This window comes from Strix uralensis, chromosome 1 (assembly GCF_047716275.1).
Source record: "Strix uralensis isolate ZFMK-TIS-50842 chromosome 1, bStrUra1, whole genome shotgun sequence".
NCBI lineage: Eukaryota > Metazoa > Chordata > Aves > Strigiformes > Strigidae > Strix > Strix uralensis.
The window spans coordinates 24437279-24455602 of NC_133972.1; the positions used below are offsets into that span (position 1 = coordinate 24437279).

The 18324-nt window shown below is 39.3% G+C and overlaps 1 protein-coding gene across 8 annotated transcripts in view; it reads right to left on the bottom strand.

Moving 5' to 3' along the window:
• Positions 1 to 17895, bottom strand: part of ATP2C1 (ATPase secretory pathway Ca2+ transporting 1) — a 66149-nt gene extending 48254 nt beyond the window's left edge. Inside the window, exons 1-2 of one of the 8 annotated variants that reach the window (XM_074860056.1) lie at positions 1545 to 1747; positions 902 to 976 (exon numbers count right to left, since the gene is read on the bottom strand). In XM_074860056.1, coding sequence (XP_074716157.1) covers positions 902 to 907 — 6 coding nt within the window. In that variant the 5' untranslated portion in view covers positions 908 to 976; positions 1545 to 1747. Of the gene's footprint in view, positions 1 to 823; positions 1071 to 1544; positions 1748 to 15266; positions 15287 to 17874 lie in introns of those variants that run through there. The other 7 variants (XM_074860074.1, XM_074860038.1, XM_074860066.1 and 4 more) reach the window with 7 other exon arrangements.
• Positions 17896 to 18324: the final 429 nt, after the last annotated feature.

The following is an 18324-nucleotide window of genomic DNA, read 5'->3' on the forward strand; positions in this document are numbered from 1 at the left end:
AGCTCCTACGTCTCACGTAAAAACCTACGGCAAAGGAAACCCAGCAGCCACCTAAAGAAAATCCTTCTAATATCTTCAGAGAATACTGGTGACATAAGGGAGGTGGGGGGAATCAACAGATCTCTTCTTACATATACAGTAATAAAAATAATACATTTCAGAGATTTTCAACACCCAGGGTCAAATAGAAAGGGGGGGGAGAAGTCAATGAAGCTCAGAGTCACTATCACAATGCAAAGGGACTTTCAATGTTCCCAGAGCATAAACTGAAGACCAACATCGAAAAACTGAAATAATTCCCTGGATTAAGTCATTTCCAAACTAGACAAGAAGTAGAAAGCATAATAGACCAACTTCTTTCAGCACATGGAGTTTACAACTTCATACCTGATCTTTCAAGTAGTAGAACTCAAAACTTCAGTGCCAAGAGAGTGAAGTTAAGTCATTTTTAAGAACACAAAATATGCACAGAAATATTTCAACAAAAATGCAACTAATGCTTCTCAATTTCACTCTGAAAGGTGAAATTAACAAAATCATATAATCTAAGGAAATACCAAGCAACTAATGCTCAGAAGCCCCTGTCTAAATGAGATTTCTATTCTAAATACATAGAACACTAAAGCATGCAATAGATGTTTTGAATATCTGTCAAGAGAGAATAAAATCTGTCTGGTTAGTTCAACAAGCAGCAATACAAATAAAGAAAAACGATGGTCCTACAATTCTTACACTACAAAATGCAGATCAAAATTCCTACCACGAGATTAACACACGAGAGCAACCCTGCAAACCCCTGGAACGGCAAAACATACACACGCACCAGTAGGAGTTGTCACCAAATTGCATGCAAAAATCCTCTTAGCTCCAATGAAGTCAGTGACTCTGATGAGACCTTTACCTTCATTTTCCATCGAAATTGTACTTGAGTCGATAGTTACAAAAGTCTTTAGCAACAGCAGCACTGGAGCAGGAGCTGAAAGGTGAAGAGAGAGATGCCCCAAGATCCCAGGCAATCACACTGCTCCCTTTGCCCCCACCTGCAGCAACATCTGCAAGAGAAACCAGCGCTAAAAGAGGAAAAAAAAACGGTGATAAAAAAACCCAAAAAAACAACCAAAAAAAAAAAACCCACAGCCGAACCCTACAGGTCTCCACCGCTTTCCCAGTCACGCCAGCGCGGAGCAGGCACACGCACACCGGAGCCCGCAGAGCTGTCAGAGGCCACCAAGGATTAGGATTAGTTGCCCAGCAGCTACAGCAACACAGCGCAGCGCCGCCGCTTCCCCCTCGCCGGAGGCGCCTCCAGCAGCCTCGTCCCGCCCGGGGAGGGGCTCCGCGCGGAATGAACGCCCCGCACCTAAAAATAAACCCTCACCCCAAGTAACCCCCCCCGCACCCCGTCTCCTCAGCGCCAGGCGGAAGGGGAGCGGCAAGGAAAGCGGCGGCTCCCCGCAGCTCGGCGGCCCCGGCGCTGCCCGCGGCGACCCCCGCCCGCAGCCCGCGTCGCGGCTCCCTCAGCCGCCCCGGCCCCGCCCGCTCACCCTGTGGCGCAGGCCGCCGCGGGGGGCGGGAGCGGGGGGGGTGGGCTGGGGTGGAGGGGGAGAGAGGTGCCAGCGGCAGCTCCCTCACCACCGCCTCGTCCGTGCCGCCTGGCCGTGCCTCTCACCGCCGAGGCTCGGGGCAGCGGCGGCAGCAGCGGCAGCGGCGCGGCCGCATCCCCGCTCCGCTCACTTCCGCGGGCGGCGGGAGGTGCGGGGGGAAGGGAGGGGAGAGGCAGCGGACGGGGCGGGGCGCGGCGACGGAAGGGCGGGCGGGGCCCTCCTCCGCGCGCGCGCGAGGGGCGGGGGGTGACGGCGGCCGTTACCGGCTGCTCCGCTGGCGCTGGGCGCGGGCTGCAGCCGCAGGAGCGCGAGGGGCGGCGGGGCCGGCTCTGCCTGAGGGACCCTGCCGGCCAGCGGCGGAGCCCGGCCCCGGCGGCCTGTGTGCCCGGGACTGGGAGCTAAACCCGGCCCTCGGGGCTCGGGCCCTGGGCTGCTGGTGGGGAAGCGATCCCGAAACACCCACCGCTTCGGAGGTCGCCTTGGGTCGCTCCGTGCTTGAGCGTCTCCGAAGCCGAGCTTGTATGAAAATGGGCGTCACTCGCTTTGGGGTAGCCGCTGGTTTTAGAGATAGAGCACACCCGGACTAGATTTGTAGCCCGCTTAGTTTTGAATCACCAGACAAATTATCATGTTCTCTCACATGTTAGCAAAAAAAAAAAAAAAAAAAGACTAAATACAAAACCTTACACACTTCAGGTGACTACTTTTAAAACCTGGTTTTAGCTGCCAATCATATAACCGACCCTTATCACTAGTTAAGTCCTGTGGAAAAAAAAAACAGTGCTTTATCGATTCAATTATATTTACCTAGACACTGAAGGAATATTACTTGAAACTACAGTTCCAGTGCTGAGCTCCAAGGCTGGGGAAGTTTTTAAATAAAAGCGATTTCCACTGAGATTATACATTTTAAATGTAAAGGTATGATGTGCAGCACTAGTAAGAACAAAATGCCTTTTGACTTTCAAGGTCAAAATCTATGGGAGACATGGTAATTGTAGGCTTTACACCCTGTTTCTAAAGGAGCATGACGACATGGTCCGAGAAATACAATTGCATTGACATCTCATGATTAATGACCTGTCACCTTGGCTTTGTTTTTCTTAAGCAGCAGAAGAAACCAAAGTCAGTCTTTGTCAGTTCATAAGAAGCATTTAACACAACTAAATTTTAAACATTTTAATTAAATCTCTCAACCCATAATAGCATGCCTCTTGAATCCCTCAGCTAAACAAGGTGAAGTTAAAGAGCATACTTGCTTCTTTTGAAGCTCTTGAAGATAAATTTGAGTGCTAAAATAATATAAATTTGTCAATATATTTTGAGAGGTAATGAAGAGTTACAAGTACTTATTTAAAGTACGTGCCCTAGATATTTGCATTCAGGAAAATAAGATGACAACAAGCAAATTAATTGTTTGAGAATACCTAGTGCATAATTTCTGACCTGTCCCATATAGTTGCCATGTTACTTGAATATCTCCGTGGTTACTCCATGAAGTATCCCACTACAAGTAGCACTGTCATTGTAGCTATGACTCTTCTCCAAGCTCCTTCTTCTGTTAACTTGTTTGTAGCAAAGAACCATGTTGAGCTACTTGTGACACTAGTTATGATGCCTCCATTTCAACACAAAACTGATGCACAGTAACTCATTAGGAAAAACATTTGGTTACTTTGTTAAAACAGGTAGCTCTTGCTTGCAATATTAGATATTACTATTAAATATGAAAATCTTATGTAAATATTTTCATGAAGAAGAAAAACAAAGCCTATAGATCCTGATACTGTTTACATCCACAACATATTTGGATTTCTTTACACTGTGCTGTGAAAACTTTTGGGGACAAGATTGGGAGGGAGTTCTTGAACATTATGGAGCTTGTTCACAACTGGAGCTATCGAGATCTAAGTATGTGTGACAAAGTCTACCTACTAAGAAACATCCTGTGTTCATATGTCTTAAAAGAGAAGAAAGTCAAAAGCAAGCCCTACTGTATAGTGAGAACTAATAAAGGTTCATCTCTGGGGCTTAATCTCTTTCACATTAGTGTACATCTGCCAATCATACATGCCTGTGATACTGCCAGGCAGCTGGGAAGCACCTCTTCTGCATTACACCAGGACTATATACACCCTTGAAAATTATATTGCTGTTTCTACCATATTCTACACCTACAAACAGTGGCTGTTTAATAAACAATGCTCAAAGTATTTTGTCATCTGCTGCTCTAATATTGTTTCTTAAAAAAAATCCTGACCTCAATGTAAGCTTGATACACAAAAGTATTAGGACAGCCTTAATATCTTCAGGAAGCCTCATAAAAGTGTGTAGCAAGGGCATTATTTGGCAAACCAAAGCAACATTATTAGAATACAATTGTGGAGATAAAGTCTGAAATTAAAAAAAGGCTTTGCTTACAGTAGTAAACAGTTGTACTCACAAATTACAATAATATTCATTTTACATTTTTTAATCTTGTAAAAAAATCTTGCAATAAAATGTTTCTCTGAATATCCAACAAGCAAACATGTCTAGCCACAATAATAATTCCAATGAAAATACATATACAAATTAGAAGAACATACAAAATATGAAAGGCCAAACAATCCCTAAACTTCACAGTTAGAATCCCTTTTAAAAATACTATTTGAAAAGATATGCAATACTGATAGGTTTTGGGGAGAAAAAGACTGAACACCCTAGTGGTTGTTAGATCACTAGTTTTTTCTAGTTCACAGACCTGAAAATACTTCCTAAAAACAAGTGAACCTGCTGGTTTGCATTTAGGAGAGCAGAGTTTCATAAGCATTCAATGCCAACTTAAGCAGGCCCCCAAGCCCCTGGCATTCAAAAAAGAGTTTGTGTCATCCTGCCACCCCACCACCACCACCCCATCCCCTCCCCACCCTTTTCCCCACAGAAGTCTCATGATTTACCTCCTGTTGATGCCCAGGTCAGACCTTGCCTTCTGCAAGTGGCTGTCAGCAGCAGGGAGCCACTAGATTATCTCAGAACCACAACCTCCAAGTGACCAACACCTAAATTTATGTGGGAAGTGATTCATGTCTGGAATAACCCAGCAGATCAGTAAATACAGACTTCTCTAAATCAGAAGTGGTTTTATTCTGGCACAGCCAAGAGGGTATGGGGAGCATAAGTAGGTATTGCAACTTTCAGTACTTTCTGTGCTCCCCTAGGCCTTCAGGGCTGAAAACTAGTGATTTGATAAAATGGTCCGTTTGTTTGGGTTTTGTTTATTTGGTTTTTTAATAGTCAGCTGTAAAAAAAAGCATAGTTAGCTTCTGTATGAATGTAAAGGCAACCCAAAAAGTTGCTTTTAGTTGCCTTTCTACTTCTTCAAAAGAATTTAGGGCCTCTGGAAGGCTTGGAATAATTAAAAGGTAATAAATATGTGACATTCCAGATAGTACCATCAATCAGTTGGAAGGAAAGAAGGGAGAAATCAGCCTAATGGCATTAAACAGATAGGCCTTAACCTGCAGCATGTTTATATGCAAGCTTAACTTCAAGTTTGGTTTAGTCTTGGTTTGGTTTCTTTAGACAAGTTTGGTTTGATTTCTTTAGTGAAGTTTGGTTTAGGATCACAATCAATTCAACTTCATCTCAACTACTCCCTTGTGCTACAGCACTACCAGAAGTAGCAAAATGTATTTTAAACATAACGAAGATACCTGTAACTGCATGGTTCACAGATTGGAGATCTATTATACGGAATTCTGTTGATGTCACTTTTCAGACCGTAACGGCACTTGAAATACTTGTTTCTCTGAAGCGAGCTTCCAGATCCTTTTAAAGGATCCTTTTAAAGATGCATTTGTTTAAATGCTGTCAGCATTCAGTAATGCTAATGAAATCTACTCTGAGTTTTGTTCATCTCATGAGAGTGTATTTATACATTATAATAAGAGAAACATTTTTGTGAATTATAACATTGGTAGTATTTTAATATGGAAAAAGCTTTCTATAGCGCTTCAGTTTGGGGCAGAAAAGGTTAATATGTGATCCTTCCACCAAAGCAGACTTCTCAACTATTTGCTTACTTTGCATTAGGTATAATTCAAACCACCCTCAATACACTGAGCACGAATTAGCTTTTCTGGAAGTAAAAATTACTTTCTGGTAAGATGGACTTTCATTTGATTTAATATCATTATTTGTTGTCTTTCATCTTGATGTCAAAAACTCACCAGTGCTTTTATAGTCCTCTACAGAGTACTTTTATGACTGGAGTCAGGATGAGGGAGGGATAGTACTGGAGCTTCTCATTTGCACAATTTAAATGGCGTGTGTCATTTGTAAAGCCTGCACTGCATATTTCCTCCCCACATCCCTTCCATCCATGCTGTTCAAATGATAGCTGATAGAAGCAGTCACCTCATCTCTGAATAGAATTCTCCAGAGGAAAATCCATGGTAATTCCACCTAAAGCTTGAATTTTTTTATGTATGTGTGTGTGTAGTTATATATATAAAAATCAGTTCACTAAGTTTAAAATAAGAAAAATGATACAGTTTTCCCAGAGGAAACAACTACTCATTTCATTTTATAAATCTGAGCATGTTAAGATGTAAGATGTAAGCTACATTTTCAAATTACCTTAGCTCAGCCCTCTCTTGACACTGTGCAATTATGCTAATTAAGGAACTTCGGTTTATGGCAGTCTTAAATTAGATTTCACTGATTTTTAACAGCATTAAATTTAACCCTCTCATCCAATCCCTACTAACATTCTGTGTTCCAAGAGGGGATGCACCACCACAGCAGTTTAAGTTGATGTAAAATCAGGATTTTATGATTCTCCTTTCACTGATGCTTAGTTCTGCACTTCCCGTGTGCTGGCCCAGACACCGTCATCTCTTGGTAACCCAGCTCAGGGGGACTGATCCAGCCAAGAAGAAAGCCTACCTCGAAAAAGGCATTACTGCTGAACTCCCAGAACTGGTGCGGAAAGGCAGTGTGGGGCAGTGGCAGGACTATGGGAGCTCCAACCTTAAATCAGTTTGAACTGTTCTGAACGTACACTCCCAGAGCATTCAAGAAGATCTGGTTTAATCTATCCTTCAGGGAAAGACTAAATTAATTAATTTTCTGATCATAGCACTCAACTGTTGTCTCAAACCTGTATTTCATCTTCTATACTTTCATTCTTGATACCTTCCACCTCTCCCACATATTCCATGCTCACCTGCCATTCTCTTCCTTCAGCTGCACTATTTTGAAATTGTTAAAAATATTAATTGCATATTTTCCATAGAGGTTTCCCCTCCATTCATTTAGGGCATACAGAGCTCTTCAGCTGATTCTGTTACACCCTCAGTGATCGTTTTCAAAGCTGTCTACTCCAGTAAAAGCTTCACTACTAAACTGGAAGGTCTCAGAAGTGTCTCTATCCTATCTACTGAGGCTTCACATTTCCAGAAACAATCCTACTCATTTTTTGAAGTAAAGAGCTAGTTTTCTGTTGCCTGTGAAAGACAGCCAAGAGACATGTCCAAGGAGATTGTGCTCTATAATTGGAATATGCTGTGAAGCAAGTTACTATTGGAAGTCTCCACTGAGGCAGGCAACATGCCTTGTTAGGATGTCTGCTGCAGGACAAAGGCACCACTCCACTGCATCAGCCACTAGTGCTACAGTCACGTTATGGCCTGAGTATAGCAGAGGGTGGAAAACTGCTCCCTAGTAAAGGTTTGTCTTGCCGAAGGATTACTGCAATTTGTTAAATGGAAAAGAAGAACACCCCATTTACTTTTAAAATATTTCAGTTACACTAGAGTAAGATTTCTGTGGTGGAGAATAAAGACATTTCAATAATTAAACTATAAACAGTTAAAAAAAAACAGCAGTAGTGAAGTACTTTAGTTTGAATTGGTTCAAGGCTAATGTGCCAAGAATTTCAGGAATGCTGCGTATATTACAGACAAGTAATCTTGCCAAGTCTCTCAGCACTTGGAAATTCTTTTTCAAGACTATTGGTGGGGGTAAAACGGGGTGAAGGCAATACTCAGTAAGGAGCTGGCAGTTAGTAAACAGATGTTTACGTAGTTATAAGATTTCAGCTCCTTGCAAGAATAAGATAATTTGTTTGATAAAACACTTAAGTGTAATGTGTTGGGCTGTGTAATTTTATTCAGACTCAGAGCCAAAAATTTTATCAAGTGAAAGCATGCAGCAGATTTTCAGGTTGGGAGAAATTCATTACTAACTTTTGTTTTACAGGAGAGCTCACACTCCACTTTCCTTTTTATTTTCAGAATTACTACTATGTGTATGTAAATGGAAGTCAGGTATTCAGACGATTTTTTGCTCCCTTATTTCTTAAAAAATGTGGTCTGAGGTCACATTTTTAAAGCTGGTAGAGGTTACTGATAAAAGCAATTAATGTAGTATGCTTCTATTGCAGCTAATTGCTCTAGTGTAAGAGACCCCTAACCTTAAGGTAACCACAAGTGGTGAACTGAAAGACAAAATCTGTCTTCAGATGCATTCTTAATCAACTCCAACAATAAGGTTGAAACGGGAGGAGTGAAAACTGGACACACAGGTTATGTAACATTTAGAAACTTAGTAAAAATACCCAAATTTAAGAAGGTTGTTCTGACCGGGTTGCCTACCCAGCTACACAAGCCTGTGCTAGGACAAATTGGAAGTGTGAGCAAGTGCTCAGAAGTGTTCCATACCACTGCTGATGAACATCAAACCTCAGCACAAGGGAATTAAAAACCAAACATCCATTTCATGCCAGCAGGAAAAGGCTCCTGTCTGCCTTGGAAATAGGTGATAAAATATTTTCCAGCAGCATCACCATCTTTAGCTTAACTCTTATACTGGAGATCACATACTAAGGTCCATGTATCACCAAGGGTTGGACACAGCCCCAACTGAAATAGGCAGGAGTAGATAAGGGAGGGACAAACCCTATGGACATATCATATGAATTGGGAAGGTATATTCCATCAGCCAGTCGCAATGGGAGGGTTAAAAGGGCCCCGAGGTGTCCGTCTCTCTCCCTTCCAGTAAATCAGTGACTAATGTCAGCTGCATTCTGTGCATCTGCAACAAGCCAAGAAGCACCAGAGGGGGATTTAATTTTAAAAGAGTTGAAACTTGTACCGTATGCCCTCCTCCCCACCATCTGGCTAGTGGGGACATTCTGTACAAATTCAGCATGCCAACTGCCTATTCAGAAAGAAAAAAAATAAGTTTTTCATTCAGTAAAAATATTAAGCAGTTCCCATTCCATCTTTAAGGGCCTCCAGTGTAATCCAAATCTATTGAGGAGTTCTGAGGATACAACCCTATTTATAGATTACAGAAACTGGTAATGATAGATCAGTGAAAATCTTGTTTCCTATTTGAAGTTCAGCTTAAAGTAAATTACAACCCTAATGATTCTATGTACTATTTGAAAACTGCTTGTCTGTTTATATCTATTCAGAGGCATGATTTCTATCATATATATTACACAGTTCATATAATATGTTCAAGGCCAGAAGATTATAATATCATAAGATTTATTAAGATATTGTTATGATACCATATTTATCATATCACATTAAATATATCCCACACTTTATATTTCTATTATTCCTATTGTATCATGATTTACTTAATCATAAATCTATGTATCTATCATTACTTTGTCTACCATTAGGTTGTATCTAATCATATCTATCCAGCCATACATCTATGGCTTATTTAATATGCTGAACTAGAAAGATACCAAGCTGTAAATATTTCTGATTCATCATTCATTGACCTATGAAAAATCACCCATCTAGGGGGAAAAAAAAAAAAAACAACCTATCATTTGAAACCTCCGACATTGTAGGAGCAACATGGATTAATTAGAAGTTACTTATGCGTGCATGCATTGGGAACGAAAATCTTGATTTTGCTACTCTTGAAATTGCAGAACAGGACTCCTAGAGCATTTTCTTCAGTAGATATAGATTCCAGTAAACCAGCTGCTTTTAAGAATTTGTCTTTCATATCTCCCATAATTTTCACTCCAAATTGTTTTCCCTTTTTGAAAAGTTGATCTTTGGTTCTTTACAGCCTCACAGTCTGATGTTGTTTTTCACTTCCTGGGACAGATTACAAGGGATTTTAAATAAGATGACCTTAGTGTTTCAGTTTTTCCTGTTGATAAAGGCTGTTATATCCTAAGCCACAGTCTCACTGGAATATCTGAAGAGAGAGCTAGGTTTGAAGAAATTAAGCTTTGCAGCAATTAAGCTATTACGTCCTACAGAGTCTAATCAAGATACTTCTTCTAGGGTCGAAGCATAAAGAATGCAGAACTGTAACAGAGAAACTGAAAATCAGTAAGAAAAAATAAGGTCCAATTTTAGATTTGCCAAAACCTATAAAATAGCATTTTCTTGTGCCATTTGTGACAAAAGGAAAAACCACCATTTTCTCTCCAAGTCCTAGGCCACTTAAAGAAGTATATCCATTTTGAAAGAAAAGAACAAGTGACATCACACATTTCTGCAGCCCTGCACACAATGGCTTCTAATCCCAACAGGAACTTTGTAGCAAATGTTTTCTCATGAGTTCCAGGTTTACTACAGGTATACAAGCTTCACAAGAGTGGAACTCTTTTTTTTTTATGATTACATGATTTTGAACCAGCCTAGTCATTTGTGACAGTAATTCTCTTCAACCTTTAAAAATAGTTGCGGCATAACATCCTGTCCTTCCATGTAAAATTAGACCTGCTCAAACACGGTGCTTCTTGGAACACTAATTAAAGGAGCAACTAACGGAAATTTGTTCAGGTTTAAGTTTCTAACAGCAATACCAGCACTTCTGAGTCCTATATATTTAGGATGGTTGCAAATATATTTTTTTTTTAATGTTAGCCCTCATTGAAAATACCACACATTACTATGAAAGGCAACCACTATTAAGATTGCTGTCACTAATTCAGGTTCCTGCCTTTGTCCTAAGGACTGAGTTCAGGCTGTAGTAGCCTATAACAAACTTCCTGTGGATGCAAAGCAAATACCATAAAGAAAAAGACATGGCATGAACACCAGAGAAAGGCTGCAACCAAAAGCCTGATTCCTATAGTACTGCTGTGTTAATAGCATTTGCAGTTCCTGGACTTTAATATCATATTCTTTAATATTACATGCTGGTTCCTGGAACTATGCAATTATATCAAAGATGTTTGCCTATGCTGAAAAAAGTTTCTAATCCTTTTAGTTGCATAGAAAATCTTGAAAGCATGAACCTCAAAACTTGAATAGAAAGGACAAATTAAATTTCTCTGAAAAGAAATCAGAATTTGAAAGGCTAAATCGTTTTTTGTAATTGTTTGGATTGACAGTCCTGGAATTTCTAGCATTTGGAAGCACTTTCAACTAACCTTTTTTAATGCCTCTTGAGCATTTTCTGCCCTAATTCATTTTAAAATATGGTAAAAATATAGGGTTGCTATATTTCTGTCTAATTTCCTGGGGAGAAATGTGAATATGTACATGTGTTACTGAGTGCACACGAGCCCAGTACCTCTGAATTGTAGCACATGCTTAGTACATCTGATGGTGTGATAAGCTACTTTGACAGGGCACAGCTGAAGAAATTCAATTAGAAAACAGGAGTCACAAGCATCTGTTTTGTTTGACTGTCTCAGAACTTTAAATGCTACCTAAGTTTTGCTGGGTTTCTTGTCTTTCTGTGACATTAGAAATGCTAACATGAAGGTACCATAAATTAAATCTAATCCAGCTGTATCTGGCAGACTTATTCACAGTTTAAAAGGAAGGAAAAACAGTGGGATGGGACAGAGAATTTTTTTTAATTAAAAAGAATTTATTTCATTTGTACACAAATAGAGCTACAGTAACAGAATATATCTTTTGAAATCTTTTCTCTTGGCCTTCAACCCCTGACATAATGGTGTTTACATACACTGCTCTACCAGTTATTCAGATAATGCTGTAAAAGTTGAGCTTAGTCTCTCCTTAATCTTTAAGCTTTCTACTGCACAACCTATTCTGTTAAGGTTTTCATTTTACTAGATATCAGAGGTGGCAGCCAGCCCCCTTGACTCCTTCTCACCCTCCCCCCAAGCAACAGTTGTCATCAGCAGCCATTCAGTCATGATACAAGCCTAAGTGAAGAACTTGACCATATCTGATTGAGATGGTATCTGTGTCACTAAATGTGCCTAAATGAAGAAGTAATATTTCAGGAAGCATAGTACTATTTCAAATGTCAATGATCTAAGAATTCTACAGCAGACCATCTCAAAGTTAGACTCAAAAAAAAAAAAAAGCATTGACCATTTAGATGAATAAGTTTTCAGATTCTTATTTTAAGAAGTTGAATGGTATAAACCATTAGTCAAGAGCTGCCACAGTCCGTAAGCAGCTAGATAAGTTCAAGATGCTAAGGGACCACAGCTCCTCTTCACTTGTTTCAAAAAGGCAGAAGCTCAACACCTTAAGATTAGGATCCTTGTTTAGCATAGTGCTTCCTTCAAGTGATTTGTATTAGTTGCTGTTTTCTTATGACAGTACCAAAACCTGCTCATCTTAAAATGTGTGTACATAGATAGACATAGCATATGCTTGAAAAATTGACTAGTCATGTCTGACACAAAGCAGTGGAAACCCAACTTGTATTTCAAGCATAAGATGGTAATTCAACAAAGATGTTTATCTGAAGGGGCAAAACATCCAAGCTTCAATATCAATGATCACAACTCAAGAGGAAAATCTGCTTAGGGGAAAAAAGAAGAATCTGCACATCCCTGGAAAACTGCTTCCTCAGTATCTCATCTCCAGGCTGCCTAGTTGTCTGAAATCTTTCCCACTTGGAAGAGCTGATTCTTGCAAAAGTCTTAGATTGTCACTTGAGGATATGAAATGTGTTCTTTAAAATGCCTGTAGTCTGTAATTTCAGGAACTGCGTGTCAAACATACATCAGATTCAGTCATACTGATGTTGGTTGGCATATAACAACTACATTTACAAAATTCAACAGTGCCATTTTGATTCAACTAACATAGATTTTAAAGCTGTGAGGAATTATTTCTGTAACCCAGGCTGACTGTATGTGTAACAGAACTTCTGTCTGTAAACTGTGCACAAAGACTATAACCTCCATTTCATCTATCTAAAATCTTTTATATGTGCCTCTAACCAAAATTTCAGAGTATGGGCTGACAACAGATAAATAACTCCAAAGGTTGAATGCTGTTTGAAAGGTGTACCTTATTTCCCGTTTGTATAGTGTGTAAGCTTTTTTGTCCTCGATTAATGACTGATCCTTTGTAAGCACTGTCTTCCTCAGTTACTTTGAGATAAGACTTTGACTGTTAAACTGGGCAGAGTTGCCATTTTTGAGAAAAACAAAAAAGGTAAGGCAAAAGAATAAGGCACTACACAAGCAAACATCTGATAAGCTCTGTTAAAACAGCATCCTCACAAGAGGAACTGTACTCTGTTTCTACTTAAAGCGACTTGCAAATCCTGCCTGGTCACAGTTAGGACAGTGATTTGAAGGAAAGACAGTTTAATGCAACTCAGCATAGGTGCTGTTACCCAACTCTAATCAAATTATTTTAGAAAGCGGTGACTGAACTGTGAACTCGAGATAGACAAATATGTTTTCATGACAGGGAATAGCTCTCCTGTGACTGTTAGGGGAATATCCTGCCTGGTCTCCAGCAGTCTGGCATCCTCTGGTTGGTTGACTTGTTAACTGACTAAGCTAAAGCAGGGAATCAACTACTACCAGGTATCCAAGTCAAGGATTTTCTCAGATATATTTCCAGGGTAGGCTTTGGGGTGATGGTTTTTTTTAATACCTGAGAGATGCCAACACTGACTGGAGATTTTCCAGTGTATGAAGTACTCATGATTGTTCTCTGCATGATCTCTTTGATGAAATGCTGCTCTTAAATGCAGTTTTAATAGGATGCCTTGCCTCTTACCAGTCTTATTTTCATTAAGTGTGTGGGCGTTTCACATCTTTAAGACTCTTCTATCCATGAGTTCCACAGTTACTGGGGGAGAGGGATATATACAGCTCACTTCCTTCAGCAAAGAGGCTAAAAAGGGTTCTGCCAAAGCAGCTGTCTTAATTGCTGAAGACACACATACTCTCAATGCCAAGCACAACATACAAATCATTCTGCACTGCCTCAATTCTGGGATCCCATAGCTCATTTGGTGGTTTCCCTAAAGGATCAAACCCCATCTGTTAATGCTCATGTATAGAAACTCACTGATGGTATCGCTCTTATGTATAGAAACTCATTGATGGTATCGCTCTTATGCATGAACTGTTAGCTAGAGAAATTATTTTAGCATTCATCTTGTGGCTGGTGTATAGCTCAGAAATAATTCTAAAGTAGTATTGGCTGCAGAGGCTGTAAGAAATGTCTATTTACTACTAGGATTCAGAAATAAGGTTGGTCATTTCTCAGCACAAAAGGATGGTTCCTCCATTTTCCTTAAGATTGGTCAGATGTCCTTTGGAAGCCAATTGTAAAGGAAAAAGAGCGTCTTGTGGTTTCTTTCAGGAAAAAGTTTTATCTGGGTCCAACTGGCATTTTCAACAGGAAGTCTGTTTTATGGTCATGTTTTGGAAAGAGTAACCTTACAGTACTCTTGAAAAGTCATTTCCTCAAATGCTAATTCAGGTACACTCAAACTAGCAACAAAGGCAAAATTTATTTCTTACTTTGCCAAATGAATTGAAAAATTACTTCAAGGAAAGGAGATAACCCTCCCAGCATATACACCATTAAACAAGCCACATACATGCTTTCTATTATATTTTATTTAAGTAGAGAGGCCTCTTAAACACCTTGAAATAATATGCCTTTTATGTTTGACAAGAAAATAACTGTCAAGTTTATAGCTATACTACAGCTTTATCAGCAGGAGCAAACAAAGTTTTCCGATTTATGTGCTCAGAAATGGGGTTGACTGGGATTAGTCAGCTATGTCATTAAAACCACAAACCCATTGCATGGTCACTGAGGAAAACTCATTTCCAGGGCTACTCAGCTGCTGTTTCAGGATTGCTTGCAGTCACTTCCAAGGCTAAAATTCACAGGGCTTTGGATTGTCCAGGCCCCCAAAAGAAGCAGTAACCATATCAACACATACATTAGATTTTCACCTTCTCTCATGTCTTCCTTCATTATCATTTTTATTTGGAGCTCATTTTTTAATTGATAGGAAAAAACTTCTACTTCATCTGTCAATGACAGTTTCACACCCTAGGACATGTTCCATTCACTTCCTTACTCAGGCTGAATTAATATTAAATACCTCATACCTTCTTAGAGCTTAATCAAAATAATTTTCATGGAAAAATTCAATGTATAGAATTAGATAAGCGTTATTCTTAAAAAATACATATTCCCATAAGAAATAGCTATACAGGTCTAAATAAAAGCCTTACTTAACCAGAATTACTTCCTAAACTCAACTATGCTGTTAAAATGTCACTTACTCTCAAAGAAACTCTATCATATAGCCATAAAACATATTTTCATACCACTTCTATATAGCTTGTCAGATTTTTGTGCTTTGAAACATTAAAGATTGAGTTAAAAGTAGGAGAGAAAAAACTTAAAAATCGTAGATAATTCCATTATTGGCTCATACCGATACTGCATGAAGTCCATGCTCCTGGGCCTGGTATGTTCAGTAATCAGTAAGGAATGATTCCAGAAGGTGATCCAAGAAAGGAAACAATTATTTAATACACTGCCAGTATGGAAATAGTCTTCTTAAACCATACTGTATACCTGATGCAAGCGAGTTTATCCTTCTTAGTATAAGTCTGGATGTTCTTATCTATACATATGTCCTTCTTATAATCTGTTTATCTCTTGAACTTCATAAGATTCCATGGCAATTTCCAGAATCTGTCATTTCTGAACAATACACATCTATTTCACAGCTTTAATTTTTACTGAAGCATTTGAAGCCTAACATTCTTAGGGATGATCACTTTCCGTCAAGTTTCTAAGCAACTAGTAAACAGGATTTTTAGTTGTCTCATTTCCAGAGTAAAAGGCAACTCACTAAAGTGAGCATGCAAAGACAACCTCAGATTGAAACCATTACACTTATTTTAATTTTGTAATTCATTTAAAATGTTTGATCATTGAACAAGTCTCCTAGGATGCATATCTTTTCTGGAACATCACAGTGAACAGCACTTCTTCAACAAGCCTCATTACATTCACTGCATAATATCAGGCAATGTAAAGAGAATGAATAGTAGCATCACATTCAGTTCATTTTATATTGATAAAGCTTTGTGTCTTGGGACTAACATGCTAACAACCCCATCAATGCTTGTTTTGATTAAATGGATTTCTTCCAGCAGTTTGGAGCAGCAGTGCCAGAAGTATATTGCACTGAAGATATTCACATCTTTGCACATACAGAATGATTTAATTTAGCATCAAGTTACAGGTTGCTCTAAACCATTCAATCTCACCAATTAATGTTCAAGTTATAACTGATCTGTGCATCCTCTGAAGTTCAGCTGCTGGGAGAAACCTTGACCAACTCAAAGTTATTAGACAACTAGCCCTGGATACATCCTCTGCTTGTGATTTTTGCCTCTGTGACTGTATAAGCAGAACAATGAGCATCAGACAAAAACTGTCTGAATAGAACATGACAATAGCACTGTTAGCATGGATCCATCAGCGCTCCTGAGCTTTAATTTAATACCTGTCCAGATCAGTAGTGGGTGAATATTGAGAAAAGAACAACAAAAACTCTCAAAATAAAAGTAGCTGGTCATCTACTGATAATATTTATTAAAAGGCATTGAACCAGTATTAAGCAAACAATCCCAAGGACTTTATCCTGCTAGTTAAAAGAATGTGATCCTCAGAAATAAAAAGCTTATTCTCAACACCACGCAGGGCAACCTGCTGAGCTCAACTGCACTTCCCACCCCATAAGTGTTTGTAGAGTCAAAGAAGCAAATGTTAGTATTTGGTGTATATCAGCCCTGCCAACATCAAACAAATGCAGGGAGAATGAATACAATGTTTCTTTAAGCATGTAGTGCTTGAGCTGTTAGTCGCTATAAAAACATTAGGAGTAAGAAAGAAAATAGTGAACATTACTGTACCAAAACAGGAAAAGCAGATTTCCCTCCCACCCCCCACCAGTTATAGCCCTGGTACTTTTTTTCCAAAATATATCATGTCAAAGGAATGTGCTTTTCTTTGCCTGCTGACCCCTCATTTAGAGAAGTATGCTATTCAACATCATTTAGTGTTCAAAGAGCAAAGAAGTTTAACTGTTTCAAAGGAATGCAGAACTTCAGCTCTTGTTATAGGCTGCTTCTGAATGCTCATCACATAGGTTAATATTGAGCACATATTGGATGAAAAAGAACAGTAAGTCAGAGATGGTCCCATTCCAGATTCACCCCTTCTCCCCCCGCTGCTAAAGAGCTTCCATTTCCTTGTGAAACAGCAACAACTTCAGATAACTAGTGAGTTCTCCTAAGGATATTCATGTTGCATTTAAGTCAAGAAATTATGATCTACCAAAACATTTAAGAAATTAAGTTACAAGCCCTACTGCCAAGAATTCAACCTTTTATTTAACACAGATTTACATGACAAAGAGCCCAAATACTGCCCAGTCACTACACCTGATCTCAGATTAATGTCTCAGAGACAAAGCCCTTACAGCCCAGAGAACTGCAGAGCATAGTGTTTATGGCTAACAGAAGAGTTAAGAGAGGGAAGTCTGGTTTATTTTAGATACATATTTAGGAATCTATTTTCTCAAATATACCCCCTGCAGTGCAACAAGCAAATTCAAGACTATCAAAAGTAAAAGGAAGTTTAACAGTTTCTTCAGCCAGCTAGGAAAGAGATGAGTGATTCAAGATGAACTGAAATTAACACTGAAAATGGCTCATGACAGCAGTGAAATATGGATTTTTGAGATCCTCAGACAGGTAATGACTACTTAAAGCTTCATAGTCTCAGACCCCAATTGCTTTAAGTGTCCAGTAATTTCCACAGAATCAAAAATTATTTGTTCTCAGGGCAAGTATTCTCAAAGTCACAGAGCTCTCAAAAACTTAAACATAGCCATTACTCCCAGATACTGACATTTAGAACACAGTACAACTAACTTCTGATCCTCTCCCTTTAAGATATAGGTAGGTCACTCACAGGGTTACAGTTGAAAGTTTTTGTTGTTTGGGGTTTTTTTAATTTGCTTTTACCTTTTCTTGAATCCTCTTGTCTTTCACTGTCGACATAAGTTTCCAAACTGCATGGATAGGAAGCTTTATAAAATAGAAGACGACAGATTTATGCAGTAGATTATCCATAACTTAAGCAATTTCTGTTACTGCACAGTTAAAGAGGCTTCCCCATCTGGAGTTTGAGATCTGAATGCATGTTTTCTGCCTCGTCCCAAAGATCGGTAGTCCTTGACTGTTGCACAATCCTTTTCTGCAGAGCAACTACTGAAAATCAAAACATCAAACGCAGAGCCTACAACAAATGCCCAGTATTAAAGTGCTACAAGGGCAGTGTGAGCTGGAAGAACTGAGGGGCAGTTCTACCAAATGCAAATCATGTCCCTGACAGCATACTCTGACAGCCCTACTTCTGGTAAGAACATTCTGCAAAAATCAAACAACAGTAACTAGGTCCTGATTTTTCCTACC